Raw genomic sequence first — 13,581 nt, forward strand, 5'->3', positions numbered from 1 at the left:
TTTATGTGCCTTACTATATAAAAAAACTAATTTTTTCTTGCACTTATACATACCCAAATAAACTAGATAGTTTATTCTTCTTTCCCATAACATCCGTAAGTCGCATTATATTTAAACTTTCATAAATCATAATAATAATCTTTTTCTTAAGAACACCTATTTTGATATCCGAGAGAGCCACTTTTTCTTTAAATCATGATTAGATCTCATTTCCTACTCCACTCGATGTCATGAACATACTTGTCTTAGAAAAATTGATTTGCCTTAAACTTTTTTTTTAAAGATTAAACAATGTTAATATCGATTTCAAAGTCAAGGGATGAGATCTAACTTAATTAATGACCAAATTGAAATTTCTAAATAAAAAAATAATTAATGCTAACACGTGAGTACCACGTGATTAGCCATTGCTTGATCTTTAGCTTTTAAAAAAATCACTCGGCAAGATATTAGTTGCTCCACGTGTAAATATTATTATTTTATATTATAAATTATAAATGGAGTATTAAATTAAATAAATTAAAAGAAAAATCTCGAAAACCTCCTCATCGTCACTTTGCGTTAGCTTTGAAGAACTGAAAAATAATAAATTAATTAGAAAAAAAAAAAGAAGGAAAAAATACGTGCGAGACTCTTCCACCACTTCTCTCTTTCTTCGTTCTTCATCGCTATGAGGAAACTTGCGGAATACTTCAATCGGTTCGTTCACTGTATATATAGAAACTTGTAGAGTTTCACAATCTCAGTGTTAGAAGGTGATTAGTAGAAAGTCGGAAAGATGTTGGAAGATCAGGTAGCGTATTTGTTGCAGAGGTATTTGGGGAACTATGTTATAGGACTTAATAAAGAAGCACTTAAGATCAGCGTTTGGCAAGGTTTGTTATTGAATCTCCTCAATTGAATTTGGAAATGTTATGAAATGATGATTTTGATGAGCTTTTATGTTATTTGTGTGATGAATTTGTGAAATGTATGCTTTTAAATGGTGTAGATTGGATTAGAACTGCTTTGTTGTCCTGCATTTACAGCATAGGTTTATTGAATGTTTAAAATGTCTTTTGGGATTAAGCTTTTTTGCCTGATGGAATTAGAGACTCGAGGCGATTAATCCATTGAGAGTGTGGATGACTGCTATTTATAGTGGTTCTGTTAGGAACTTTGTATCACTATGGTTTCGAAGGATCATTTTATGGAAGATCTTAGGCCTAGAAGGTTCAGGACTGTTGGCAAGTGAGTGAAGTGAAGTATTTTTGAAATTGAACAAGCTAGAGTAGGCATCTAGAGTAGTCCATTATATGGAAGTGGATGATGAAACAGTCATGTTGCCAAGTGGTAAAGTTTATCTTTTGCACAAGAGCTATACAGTTCATGTGGGCTATTTTTCCTCTATTAAGTTAATGGTTTATCATGTAAACATAACTAAGGGATGTGAATTTGCATAGAATCAAGATAACATGATTTAAGAAAGAGAAACCTGCAAAAATTCCCAATGAAACCCCATAAAAAAGTAATATATGCTTCTAGTTCATCCAACATACAATTTAAGTGGTCGTCAGGGTAATAATAAGTCATTATATGATGACAAGTCTGACCTTTAGATCAACATTGGTGTCGGATACCTGCACCGTGTTCGAGTAACCGGGGTTCAACAAGGACCAAGATACATATCAAGCATCTCTATGTACTTGATATCATTGTTTTTGGCACTGGTCGGTGTCACAAGTAAATTGGGAAGGCTCTAAAGGGATTCAACAAATGGGGCTAGGAAACTCTAGTTAATAAACTGGGAGGACGTTACATCTCTAAATAGATGAGGGATCTTTGGGTGAAAGGTCTTCGAGTTTTCAACAAGGCCCTACTAAGAAAATGGTTATAGAGATTTTGGATGAGCAGACACTCAATGGAGGGAGGGGGAACTTGCTATGGGATTCAGCAATATGGGGTTAAGAAACTTCATTTAATCAGCTGGCATGGCGTTAGAAATTGGAGGTGTTGTGGCGCAAGGTCTCTGAGTATTCAACAGGGTCCTACTAGGCTAATGGTTATGGAGATTTGGAATGGACAAGCATACTCTTTGGTTGAAGATGATAGTGGAGAGGTATGGAAAATTGTGGAAGGGAAATGGAGGACTATAGACATCATACTTGCATTTGTATGCACACATTAAAAGAGTATTATGAAAGAATAAAGATTATTGGTGGCGTAATATTCAGGTAAGGAGATGGGAGCAGAATCAACTTTTAGAATGATTGATGTGGAGAAGAAACACAGCGATTCACATTCCCAAACATTTACAGTATCTCAAGTTAAGCAGTGATTACAGTATGACAAAATCGAAAGACACAGGAGGGAGAAGTATTGGAACGTAAAATCAAGGTAAGGATTAGTGTAGCTAATTCAATAAGTTGCTTAAGATTATGTGAAGACAAATCAAATGACAATTGGCACTAAAGAGGACACGAATCCAGGACAGGGAAGAAAACAAAAAAAAAACAAACAGTAAATTTCAAATTTGCCAAGCACGTAAGCATATTGTTAAAGTCATATGAATGATTTATCAAGCCCAAAGAAGCCGCATGTCCAATGAAAGTTCACCACAAGATCCATGTCCAAAGGGCTACTTCAGCTCCTACTTTCTATTGAGATGAATGATATCAAGTCAGATTAGTGATTCTTTTTTGGGATAATAATTCTAGACATTGTTTATGTACAAGTATGATGATTTATAAATAGTTACTTGGTTTTGTTCGATTTGTTTTTGTATAACAACAAATCAAATCACATATTTGCGGGTCGAGCAAAAGCAGTGGTGCACTTGAACGTACATACATCCATCAATGGATGTGCTCAGCTTTTACGTCTTCTCCGCAGTTTTTTGGGGATGTCATTGTTTGTAAAACAGTTCTTAAGTGTTCTCCTTTACCATATTCGTGGCAGTTAAACATATACTTTTGTGGATTAAAAATTTTGCTTGGTTACTAACACATTGTGGTATATGTGACAGGCGATGTAGAACTAGTAAATATGCAATTGAAACCAGAGGCTCTCAATGCATTGAAGTTACCTGTAAAAGTCAAGGCAGGATTTCTTGGATCTGTGAGACTCAAGGTTCTACCCCTAATATCCGACTGCTAATGAGTTGTTTTGAAGTTTTGAGTACCTGAAAATGAACTGAGTTTTTGGTTGGTCTTGGCTGTGGATGTTTTTGCTTATGACTAATATTTTAAGCTCGAGGGCATACTCATAATATTTTGAATCGTTTTTGGTTGTAATTTTTATCCCACTGTTGTGTGATCTTGGAAAGCAAGTGCCCACATCACAGTAATTAATAATTTAATATAATGATGAGTCGGTATCATTTCTACAAGGAGGATTGATTGGTTACTGAGTACTGAAATAATCTCAACCCTTTGACTTAAAATGAAATTTGAGCTGAATAAACTCATGACATCAAGAAAGCAAGCTAAAATCTGAATTAAATCACCCTTTAGACATATCATTGCATAGTAATTTCGTTTTAACCTTTATTACCTGTTTTCTTGAATTTAATGGTTTAATTTGGTTGTTCTAAAGTGCATTATTATCCAAATTCATACTATAACATATATCCCTATGGACATTGTTGTTACTTTTGGAACTAACCCTAATATATGAGCACTCGTAGTTTTGTAAGTATACTTCCTATTTTACAAGCAAATCAATTCAAGTGTAAATTGTCTACATAAGAACCTTTTGGTTTAGACTTTTTACCAACTCTTGTGTATGACACAGGAAAAAATGGGACAAAAGAAATAAAACCTGAAATCATAAAGGAGACGTAATTTGTAAAGGAAAAAAATAAAAAGGACCCAAGGAAAAAGAATTGTCAGGTCAATGAATTATATCATTTTAAACCTTTTCTTATCGAAGCTGTGGACCTATTTAACTCTTATGCATTAAAGAGAGACCCTATATATATCATTGCACTTAAAGCACCAACAAACTTGGTTTGATATAGTTACAGTGTGTCCACCCGCCAGGGATTCTTATTATCTCTAAATATTTCATTCCTTTTCCCTTGTCTTATGATTTCTCATCAAAAAAAATTTTCTCATCATTTTCCATTTAACATTGGGACAGTTGGTATCCCCTTTATGGGCCACTTGTTAATTAGAATTTATTGTCATTTACATGTCAGTAATAAGTCCATAATTACAGGTACCATGGAGCAGGCTTGGCCAAGATCCAGTTCTAGTTCACCTGGATCGTATTTTTTTATTAGCTGAACCAGCAACCCAAGTTGAAGGATCTACCGAAGATGCTATCCAAGAAGCTAAGAAGAGTAGAATACGAGTAAGGTTTTGAATCTCAAGTAAAATACTTTGCATGTCAACAGGAAATGTTTATTGATATGACCTCTTTTCCTTGCAACTAGGAAATGGAAACAAAGCTTCTGGAGAGTAAACGAATGCTAGAGACGGAAATGGTATATTTCTTTTTCTTTTGTCAAATGCATAAAACCTTTGACGTATGTGTGTCAACTTGAATGCTTTAAATGATGGGTTCATTGATTGTATCTGTCAGTGGTAAACTGTTTATCTGATACCAGCTTACTAATTTGATTGGTGAACACTGGCTCTTGCTTTCAGATGTGAACTTGTGGGTTTCGTGAAATAGCGATTTGTTTATTTCTTGCTCTTGATGAAAGTGAACAGTGAGAGATACAGATAAGATGCTGTTGATTAGCTTCAGTAATTGCAGTATAATCTAGTTGTTCTTAGCATTATCTGTGCATCTAGATAATGAAATGGAGAAGAGGCATTATAGTTTCTGTTGAGATATAATATAATTAAATAAACAAATGTGTTCTTTCTCTAACAACTTAAGCTTCAACATGGTGTCAGAACAGCCAGAGTCCTGGGTTTGCACACCCATTATTAAAAAGAATCACGTGCATGCTCATGAAAAAGAATCAGGCCCACATGTGAGAGACATGTTAGATATAGCATAATTAAGTAAATGAATGTGTGGTCTCTCAAACAACATAAGTTTCTGGATGAGATGGTCACGCACTTGAACAAATTCTTAAGAATGTGAGTTGGTTTCAGTATTATCCATGCTTAGCTAGAAGTAATTAAGAAGTTGAACTGCAGTTTCTTTAGAAGGTATGATTATAATTCAAGGATTCTAGTGATAGTATCCACATCTTTAAATGAACTGAGATTTGACATCAATTATAAGATATTCCTGACTCTTGTTGTGTGTGGCACTCATAAATGCCAAGTTCGATTGAGTTTTACCATGAAAGTGACCCAAGTCTGCTTGGTATGTTCTGTTTTAGTTGTTTATTTTTAATTTTTTACTATTTTTAAGGCATCCTCTTTGGTTCAGTTTATGACATAACCACCAATGGGGAACAAATGGAAATCATATTTCTAGCAGGGAATGGTGGTTTCATAGAATATTGTCCATCATCATCACTTTAACCAATTTTCTTTTTTGCCTTTCTCCTCAAGAATAAGTCCTGGTTGGGGTCTTTGATCAACACAATAATTGGGAACTTAAAGCTTTCAATTTCAAATATCCACATCAGATATGAAGATCTTGAGAGGTAAGGAGGTTCAACTATTGATTTCTTTGAGTTTGTGATGAAACTGACTAGCTTTCACCATGCAGCAATGCTGGCCACCCTTTTGCAGCTGGTATTACCTTAGAGAAACTATCAGCTATGACCGTAGATGATAGTGGGAGTGAAGCCTTTGTAACTGGAAATGCATTGGATTTCATACAGAAGGTCAGTCTCTTCTCTTTCGCATTTTAAGTTAATAATGAAAAGACATAAGTTCTTAACCACCCCCACTCAATGACCTTACATTTCCGTTATGCATTTATAATCAAGCAAACCCCTTATTCAACCTCCCCACATTTCTCGCGACTTTTCGCCCTCGTTGTGTTCTGATTATAGCTGATTAGTTAGCAACGATAGACGTGCAAGACTAGTGGTTTTCACTGAAACAGTTTTAGTATCTCTAGTACTCTCTTGCCTCTGATTGTAGCTCTTCTGTGAAATCATGTCTACAATGAACAGAGGGAACTGAGGAGCTTTCCTTTCAAAAGTGGAGAGGAATCAGTTTTAGAACTGGAGTAAGAAGGAATCCCTTGTTCTGGCCAACTTACTGTGATCAACTAAATATTATGTAGTGCCAGTTGCATATAATTTCCATGGAGTTCGGAAATACGCAAGTCTGCTGTAGGTCCCAAAAGAGAGAAAAATAAGTACAATGTAACTGTTATAGTTTTCTATCTTAGACTGAGATTCACCAGTAACGCAAGTGTGTACTTACATGTGAAACTGTCAAGTCCATATGTACTTAATGCAACTTTAGTGTCTTGTCTAAATTTTTATATGCTGTGATAATTCCTTCCTGTGTTTTCTTGATAAACTGTACTTCTGTTTTCTTCTTTCACACTTTTTATTGATTTGTTTTTTGATATGTTAAGTCTGTAGAACTTGAACGGCTAGCTGTTTATTTCGATTCTGATATCACTCCATGGCATATTGACAAACCATGGACAGATTTGCTACCACAGGAGTGGGTCAAGGTACATTTTAAATGTTCTAGCTATCATTTGGTGCCTGCTCTTTCTGATCTGTTCTTATTCCTAAACCTAGTTCAATTCCTTAGATTTTCAGATATGGAACGGCTAATGGTAAACCTGCTGATCACATCAAAGAGCATTCTTACATTTTGCAACCAGTGACTGGGAACGCTAAGTTCTTGAAACAGCGCCCTAATCCTTCACGTGATAATTTGGACCCTCTTCAAAAGGCAGTCGTGGCTCTGGACGATGTGACTCTTTGTTTGTCAAAGGCTAGTCTTGCTAACTTTTTTTCTCTATTTTTTATTTCTTATCCAATGCGGAATTAATTCTAGCTTGTATTGGCTTTTTTACTTACTTCGGTATGTTGTGCAGAATGGCTATAGGGATTTATTAAAGTTAGCGGAGAACTTTGCTGCCTTCAATCAACGGTTGAACTACGCTCATCTTCGTCCACATGTTTCGGTGAAATCTGATCCAAGGTCTTGGTGGAAGTATGCTTATCAAGCTTTATCTGTTCAGATAAAGAAGGCCAGGTATCTAACTAGTTTCTTCAAAAATTAAGAGACTCACCAAACTGTGGATTATCTCTTACATTTTGATATTCTCACAACACTCTGGTTAGAAGGCTGAAGACCAATTTAATAGGCCTAAACAAAGGTGACGAAAGAGTAGTCAACATGTTTCTACTTGTCCCCATAATCTAAACATTTAACATATTTTCTCTATTTTGTTTCTATTGAGCGAAATTTATAGGGCTTTTAGGAAAAAAGGTGTTAACTTTTAGAAGATGTAATGTCATTCCCTCTTATTTTCCTTATATAAGTCATGTAGATTTATATATACACACTAGACACAAGTGCCCGTGCTAGCCGGACCCGATATCTGTTATTTTTTTTGTCTCGCTTTATGGGACATAGATAAAATTTCGAGAGTCAATTAAATTTTAATATGATTTTTAAATATTTTAAATTGTTAATTATTGTAATTTATAGTACTTTTTACGTAATTTTTAAGTAATATATGTTACTTCCCTTGTCCCAATATATGTAGCACAAATAAAATTTCAAGTGTTGATCAAATGTTGTTAATTATTGAGATATACAATACTTTTTACGTAGTTTTCAAATTAAATAATACATGTTACTTCTTTTGTCCCATTTTGTGTGACACAGATAGATTAATTATCAATCAAATTTTTTATATGTTTTTTTTTTAAAAATATTTTAAGTTATCAATTATCATGTTTTATAGTATTTTTTTTACGCAATTTTTAAATATATAAAAAAATTAAAAAGTATGACGAACAAATTAAAACGGAAGAAAAAAAAGAGAAATATATATGTATGTAGGTGTGGAACCACACAGGTGATGCAGGCATGTTGACCATCACCTATGTGGTTATCCACACTTATACACTAGTAGTGGATGTGGAGAAGATTTGGTTCTTAGTCTTTAATTAATTATGCAATTGTTGTTTGTAGTGGGAAGTTGTCATGGGAGCAGGTCCTGCGGTATACAAGGTTGCGGAAGAAATATATCTCTTTGTATGCTTCATTGCTGAAATCCGAGCCTGATCGGATGGTAATAGATGATAATAAAGATTTAGAAGAACTGGATCGCACACTTGATGCTGAAATCATTCTTCAATGGAGGTAATTTGTGTTGCAAGTTTTTAAAAAATATTATTTCATGAAGTTTGGCTAATGGACTACATCAATTCAAAGGCTATATGTCAGTGTGCTACATTGTGGGATTAAGTATCTTTCAATTAATCCTGACTACGTCATTGGATACAGTTTTGGTGAGCGGATATCTTTAGTCAATTTTTCAGGTGAAATCTGAGTTATCTACCTCCTTCCCCGTTATTCTCTCTCTCTCTCTCAATGAGTCTGAATAAGTTCTCAGGGTGTCAAAAGAAAGAGAGGGAAAAAAGGACACACAGAAACCAAGGTTCATTGGATGTTGTAGATAGAGCTTATCAATTAATCAGAATTCTCAAATGTCAGTCATAATGCCTCAGCTTGCTCTTTTGTGATCATGCCAGTTAGATACCACTTTGGTTAAAGTTGTAGTTTCCATATATAATTTTAGACCAAGTAACTGCTTCAGCTAGCTATTGGGGTTGTGTTAGGTTAAATATTCATTTTTTATTATGGTACTAGAACCAACCTTTGGTAAGCCCATTCTTGCACCAGATTAATGTTCATGTGTGGACTTCAAAAAGTTCAGTTACACATGAGGGAGGGTATTTACTTGGAAGTTTATGAAGGTTTTAGACTACTACACTCGTAGTATATTCAAGCTTTGGATAGGATATTCATATTTTTCGGATGGTATTAGAGTTGGACCCGTTCATGATGTTGGACCACCCATTTTATGTTACTTCACGATCTAGATGTTTAGCCAGGCAAAAAGGGGGGGGGGGATGAAGTTTGAATCCCACGTGTAGGTTCCTTCAACAACAACAACATACAGTGAATTCCCCCTAAGTGGGGTCTAGGGTGGGTAGAATGTACGCAGACCTTAGCACTACCTCATGGAGGTAGAACATGTAGGTTCCTTCGATATTCAACAAACCTCACTGCTTGAGCTAGCTTTATGGTTGATTTAGGTCTAAGGTGCATTCTTCTAAAGTATACCCTATCATTTTTCTTTCATGTATCTTTAGCTTGATTTGTTCATTTGATTGAACAGAAACTTATTGATTGAGTTATTTTATTCCTTCATGATATGTCAAGTGTTTTGTAAAGCAGTTCCTAGGTTTAAGAGTGTTCCAGAAGGTTTTACTTGTGTTTAATTAGTTAAATAATGGTTAATGCCATGAAGAACCATGACAGCCCTACCTACAATGATGTTTATGCGCAGAAGATGTCCTGCCGATGATTTAGAATTTAGACGGATTTTTGTATTAGAGGCTGACCTTTATTTTTAACTTTTCAACAGGATGCTGGCACACAAATTTGTGCAGAAGTCAGTAGAGTCGGATTCTTACCTAAAAAAACAAAAGTCAAAGAAATCTTGGTGGTCATTTGGCTGGTTAATACTGGATCTCTGTAACCCCTTAGTTTCTGTACTGTGAAGTGCTTTTCTTTCTTTTTTCTTAGTTGTAGTCTTATGTGGTTGACCAATTTCTCAGGTCCAGCCAATCAGTTGACGATGAAAGTGAGCAAGCAGAGTTTACTGAGGACGACTGGGAGAGGTTAAATAATATAATTGGGTATAAAGAAGGTGAAGAAGAACCACTGTTGGCTACTCATGACAGGAGAGATGTGCCACATACCACCTTGGAGGTTCACATGAAGCACAATGCCTCAAAGCTTAGTGATACTAACAGCTGCCTTGCTGATTTGTCATGTGATAACCTTGATTGTTATATAAAGCTTTATTCAGAAGCAAAGGTTTTTGATGTAAAACTAGGATCATATCAGTTATGGTCTCCAAATGGCCTTCTTGCTGAGGTAAGAATCTTCACATTCAATTTAGAGCAATGTTGTCAAAGGCGCGCTTTAAGTCTGCTTAAGCCTGAAGCGAGGCACAAATCATGTTGAGCGTTTTGCTTCACTTAGCGGGCGTTTATGTGTAAGGCTCTATGACATACCTTTCCTAGCCAATGAGCATAGTCTTGAAAAGGCGACACCAAAAAATTGACATTTCACTTTATCGTAATTTTTTAAAATTTCTTTATATTTGTCGTTCATGCTTATAATTATTAGTGTTGGACTACATATACACATTTGTATCCCCCCCCCCCCCCCCCCCCCCCCCCATTTATGCCTTTCTTCGTTTAAGCCCGAGCTTTAATTGTTATAGAGAGGTTGGGGAATTGGGGATATACAATTCGTTCTTTTCTCTTTAAAGATTCCGTACAGTGAAAAGTTGATATCTGAAAGCTTGCGAAATGTTGAAGTAGATCTTCTATTCTCTCTCTTTTTTTTTGGGCTGGGTAGGGTGGGGGCGGGGGTTTAAGTTAGACAGCTTCATTTATGGTAATTCATTTTTTCCTCAGAGTGCAACTGTCAATGATTCCTTGGTTGCTGCATTTTGCTACAAGCCTTTCGATTCCAACATTGACTGGAGTTTGGCGGCTAAAGCTTCTCCGTGTTATGTGACAGTAAGCTGAAGGTTTTATTTTATTTCACCAGTTACAACAGTTGAGCGTTTCATCTGATCAAAATTTTTTTCCGTAGTATCTGAAGGATTCGATTGACCAAATTATCAACTTTTTTGAAAGTAATGCTGCTGTGAGTCAGACCATAGCTCTGGAAACAGCTGCTGCAGTACAGGTTAGCTTTAGCTTCTTATAATTTTCTTAGTTCCAGATCCCAATTTTGACATTTTTACTTCTCCTTTTCCATCTGTTCTGCTCACTGGTCATTGAATTGTGGTTTAGATCGCAGCATATTTCATGGTCATAAAACATTTGCTTCTTAAATCCTTACCAGAAAAAGGAAAATTTGCTTCTTAGGGGAAGTTGTCTCGAGCATTACATGCTCATTTGTTGCTTAGGGGAGTGAATGAGCAAGTACCTGAGAACAAGATTTTTCTAGTGCGCTCCACTTCATTTGCTTGATTTTGTTGTTCTTGGCAATGAATGGGGGTGAACCAGTAAGAAGTTACTTCTTTATTGTTAGCTCTTCTTCTTTTATCAAAACAATTTTAATGGAGGTGCCCTGTGGCACATTGACATTATGGGCATTGTATATGTTTGAAAGTAATCCCAATGAGAAGCTTGAAAAGGTTCTTGTTCTATTTTCCCCTGAAACTGAAAGTATGATTGTTGTAACCAATTGGATCATGTGATTGCACGTAACTCATTTCCATGGAACTTGCTGTTCTCATGCTTCTGAGAATACACAGATTGGTAATGTGCTTAGCAGAGGTAAAACTTTGGCGGTGTGTGCTAAAAGGTGACATCTATACTTGAAGTAGTTGGGTAAATGATGTGAGTGTGGCAGACCATTAGCATGCACACAGGGTGTGGAGGATGGACATTGCAATGCACACAGAAAGCACCAGTGGATTGCACGAGTGGTAGATGGCTTGATCCAGGTATAAGTGTGCAAACACGTGGCAAAATTGGCAAGGGTGTGAACAGCTCTCTTCAGGACATTGTTTGATGCTATTGGCTGCCTTTGGCTGGTGGTTGGGACGGTCGATCACTTGTTTCTTAACATTATTTGCTGTTGAATTCAACCGACTTGGACGGGGAATTTTATACATGGTCTAATTTTGGGTGAACATGGGTGAGGGGACCGTCTTTTGCTAGGAGTTGTTCTTTATTTTAGATAATGAAAGCATTCCATTACTACCAACCCAAATCATATGGCAAGTCTTGATTATGATTCTTGCTAATGTGCAGTTGGATCTTGGTTGCTGATAAATCTTTTTGAGAGTGATTTGCTTGATTAGTTCTTCAAGTCATTTTGGACTCAATGGTGTCTACAAATTAAAAAAAGGAAGACGACAAGTGTATCCCTTAAGATTTTCTAATTACACGATTACAAGTATTGAGAATTGTCTGTTCAGTATGAATTTTTTTTCTATATTTACAGTCTTAACACCTGAGCAATGCCTTCATGTAGATCACCTGTTATATGGTATATCCTCAACATAGGCAACCAAAAAGATGCGTGTTTCAGACAATGTCTATGAAGCATTGAATGATCAGCTTCAATTCAGACATGCCATATTTTTGGACTATCGTACTAAATGGTCAGACAATGCCCATGGTGATAACTTGAGACCATAAAGATCGATGTAGTTGACATATCCCAGGAGTAACAAATCCTAATGGTATATGTAAGCTTCGTCATCAACATCTCCCAGAAGTAACAAATCCTCATGTTTGCTCTATGTAGACTTTGTCATCAAGTTCGAAAAGAGGCCAGTGAAACATGGTTGTTATGGAGATTAAGGAGGCGAACAAATACAAGACACAGAGGAAAAGTATCACAAAAACCAGAAACTTAAGTATATGTATTGATTACTAGCCTAGCTTTGAGACAATCTGTCTTCTCGTGGAGTTTCATCCTTGGTATTAAGGAACTATCCTGCAGGTACCATTGTTTTGTGGGATAGTCATTCCTTCAATCATGACCTGAGAGGCTGAGACCAATCAGGGAGACCAATTGCTTCTGTGTAGTCCTATATATTTGGACAACTAATGAATCTGTAACAATGTCATAACCATTTGCATGGACCCTCCAAAATGCTTCTACGCCTGTGTCAGATCCTCCAAAATTGCGCAACTTTTGGAGGACTCGACACGCACCGGACCATATTGTTGATGCTCATTTGAGGTTTGATTTTATCCCAAAGGTGAACCCCAGGCTGGGCACTTTCTCCACTCTTAGTTGATTCTTTAGTGTAGGTACCAATACCGAGACATTAAGACAGGTCACTGATCACCCATGGATGCTATTTTTGGAGATGCATCACTACACAATAGACAGTAGATATCAAAGTGAAATCAGTAATAGAACTATATGAATGACTTTTAGAGATAATTTTTTTAGAAATGTAGTATGCAAACACCTAGTCACTTATATTTGGAACTGTTTTTTTATACTTCAGTATGATATAATGTAGACTACCGGGAGTACATCACCCAATGGAATTTGACACCACTTTTGTGTCGAGGACTTGATTCTCGTTTCATTTCCTATCTGTGATCAAACATAAGACGTCCTCCAGACATTTCATTATGTACTTTCTCAAAGTGACTCTACATGACATCATGATTTGTCATATATAGCTTCGTCCCTAATCTTATCTCTCCTAGTATGCCGACATCCATTTAAGCATCCTCATCTTTGCTACCTTTATCTTCTGCACATGAGCGTTCTTGAGAGAGATCAAAAGTATCAATTGTTGAATATCTTAAATCTCTCAATAACTTTCTTTGGAAAAGGGTAATTGTATTTATATCCATAATGGCTCAGCACCATCAAGTAAGTTCTACGGGAAAAGGTTACATTCACAAAATAGGATTATAGGGGA

At 36.1% G+C, this 13,581-nt stretch overlaps 1 protein-coding gene across 1 annotated transcript in view; it reads left to right on the plus strand.

The window, feature by feature from the left end:
* The first annotated feature begins 645 nt into the window (after positions 1–645).
* The window catches only part of LOC125827062 (uncharacterized), a 60,605-nt gene continuing 47,669 nt past the window's right edge, over positions 646–13,581 (plus strand). Inside the window, exons 1-14 of the mRNA XM_049506420.1 lie at positions 646–875; positions 3,005–3,108; positions 4,198–4,332; positions 4,415–4,465; positions 5,496–5,590; positions 5,656–5,773; positions 6,481–6,582; positions 6,666–6,851; positions 6,955–7,115; positions 8,064–8,234; positions 9,526–9,618; positions 9,719–10,040; positions 10,589–10,693; positions 10,770–10,865. Of these exons, the coding sequence (XP_049362377.1) occupies positions 779–875; positions 3,005–3,108; positions 4,198–4,332; positions 4,415–4,465; positions 5,496–5,590; positions 5,656–5,773; positions 6,481–6,582; positions 6,666–6,851; positions 6,955–7,115; positions 8,064–8,234; positions 9,526–9,618; positions 9,719–10,040; positions 10,589–10,693; positions 10,770–10,865 (1,836 nt within the window). The 5' untranslated portion in view covers positions 646–778. The remainder of the gene's footprint in view (positions 876–3,004; positions 3,109–4,197; positions 4,333–4,414; positions 4,466–5,495; positions 5,591–5,655; positions 5,774–6,480; positions 6,583–6,665; positions 6,852–6,954; positions 7,116–8,063; positions 8,235–9,525; positions 9,619–9,718; positions 10,041–10,588; positions 10,694–10,769; positions 10,866–13,581) is intronic.

Source organism: Solanum verrucosum, unplaced genomic scaffold (assembly GCF_900185275.1).
Source record: "Solanum verrucosum unplaced genomic scaffold, falcon-dt-bn FXZP01000060.1, whole genome shotgun sequence".
NCBI lineage: Eukaryota > Viridiplantae > Streptophyta > Magnoliopsida > Solanales > Solanaceae > Solanum > Solanum verrucosum.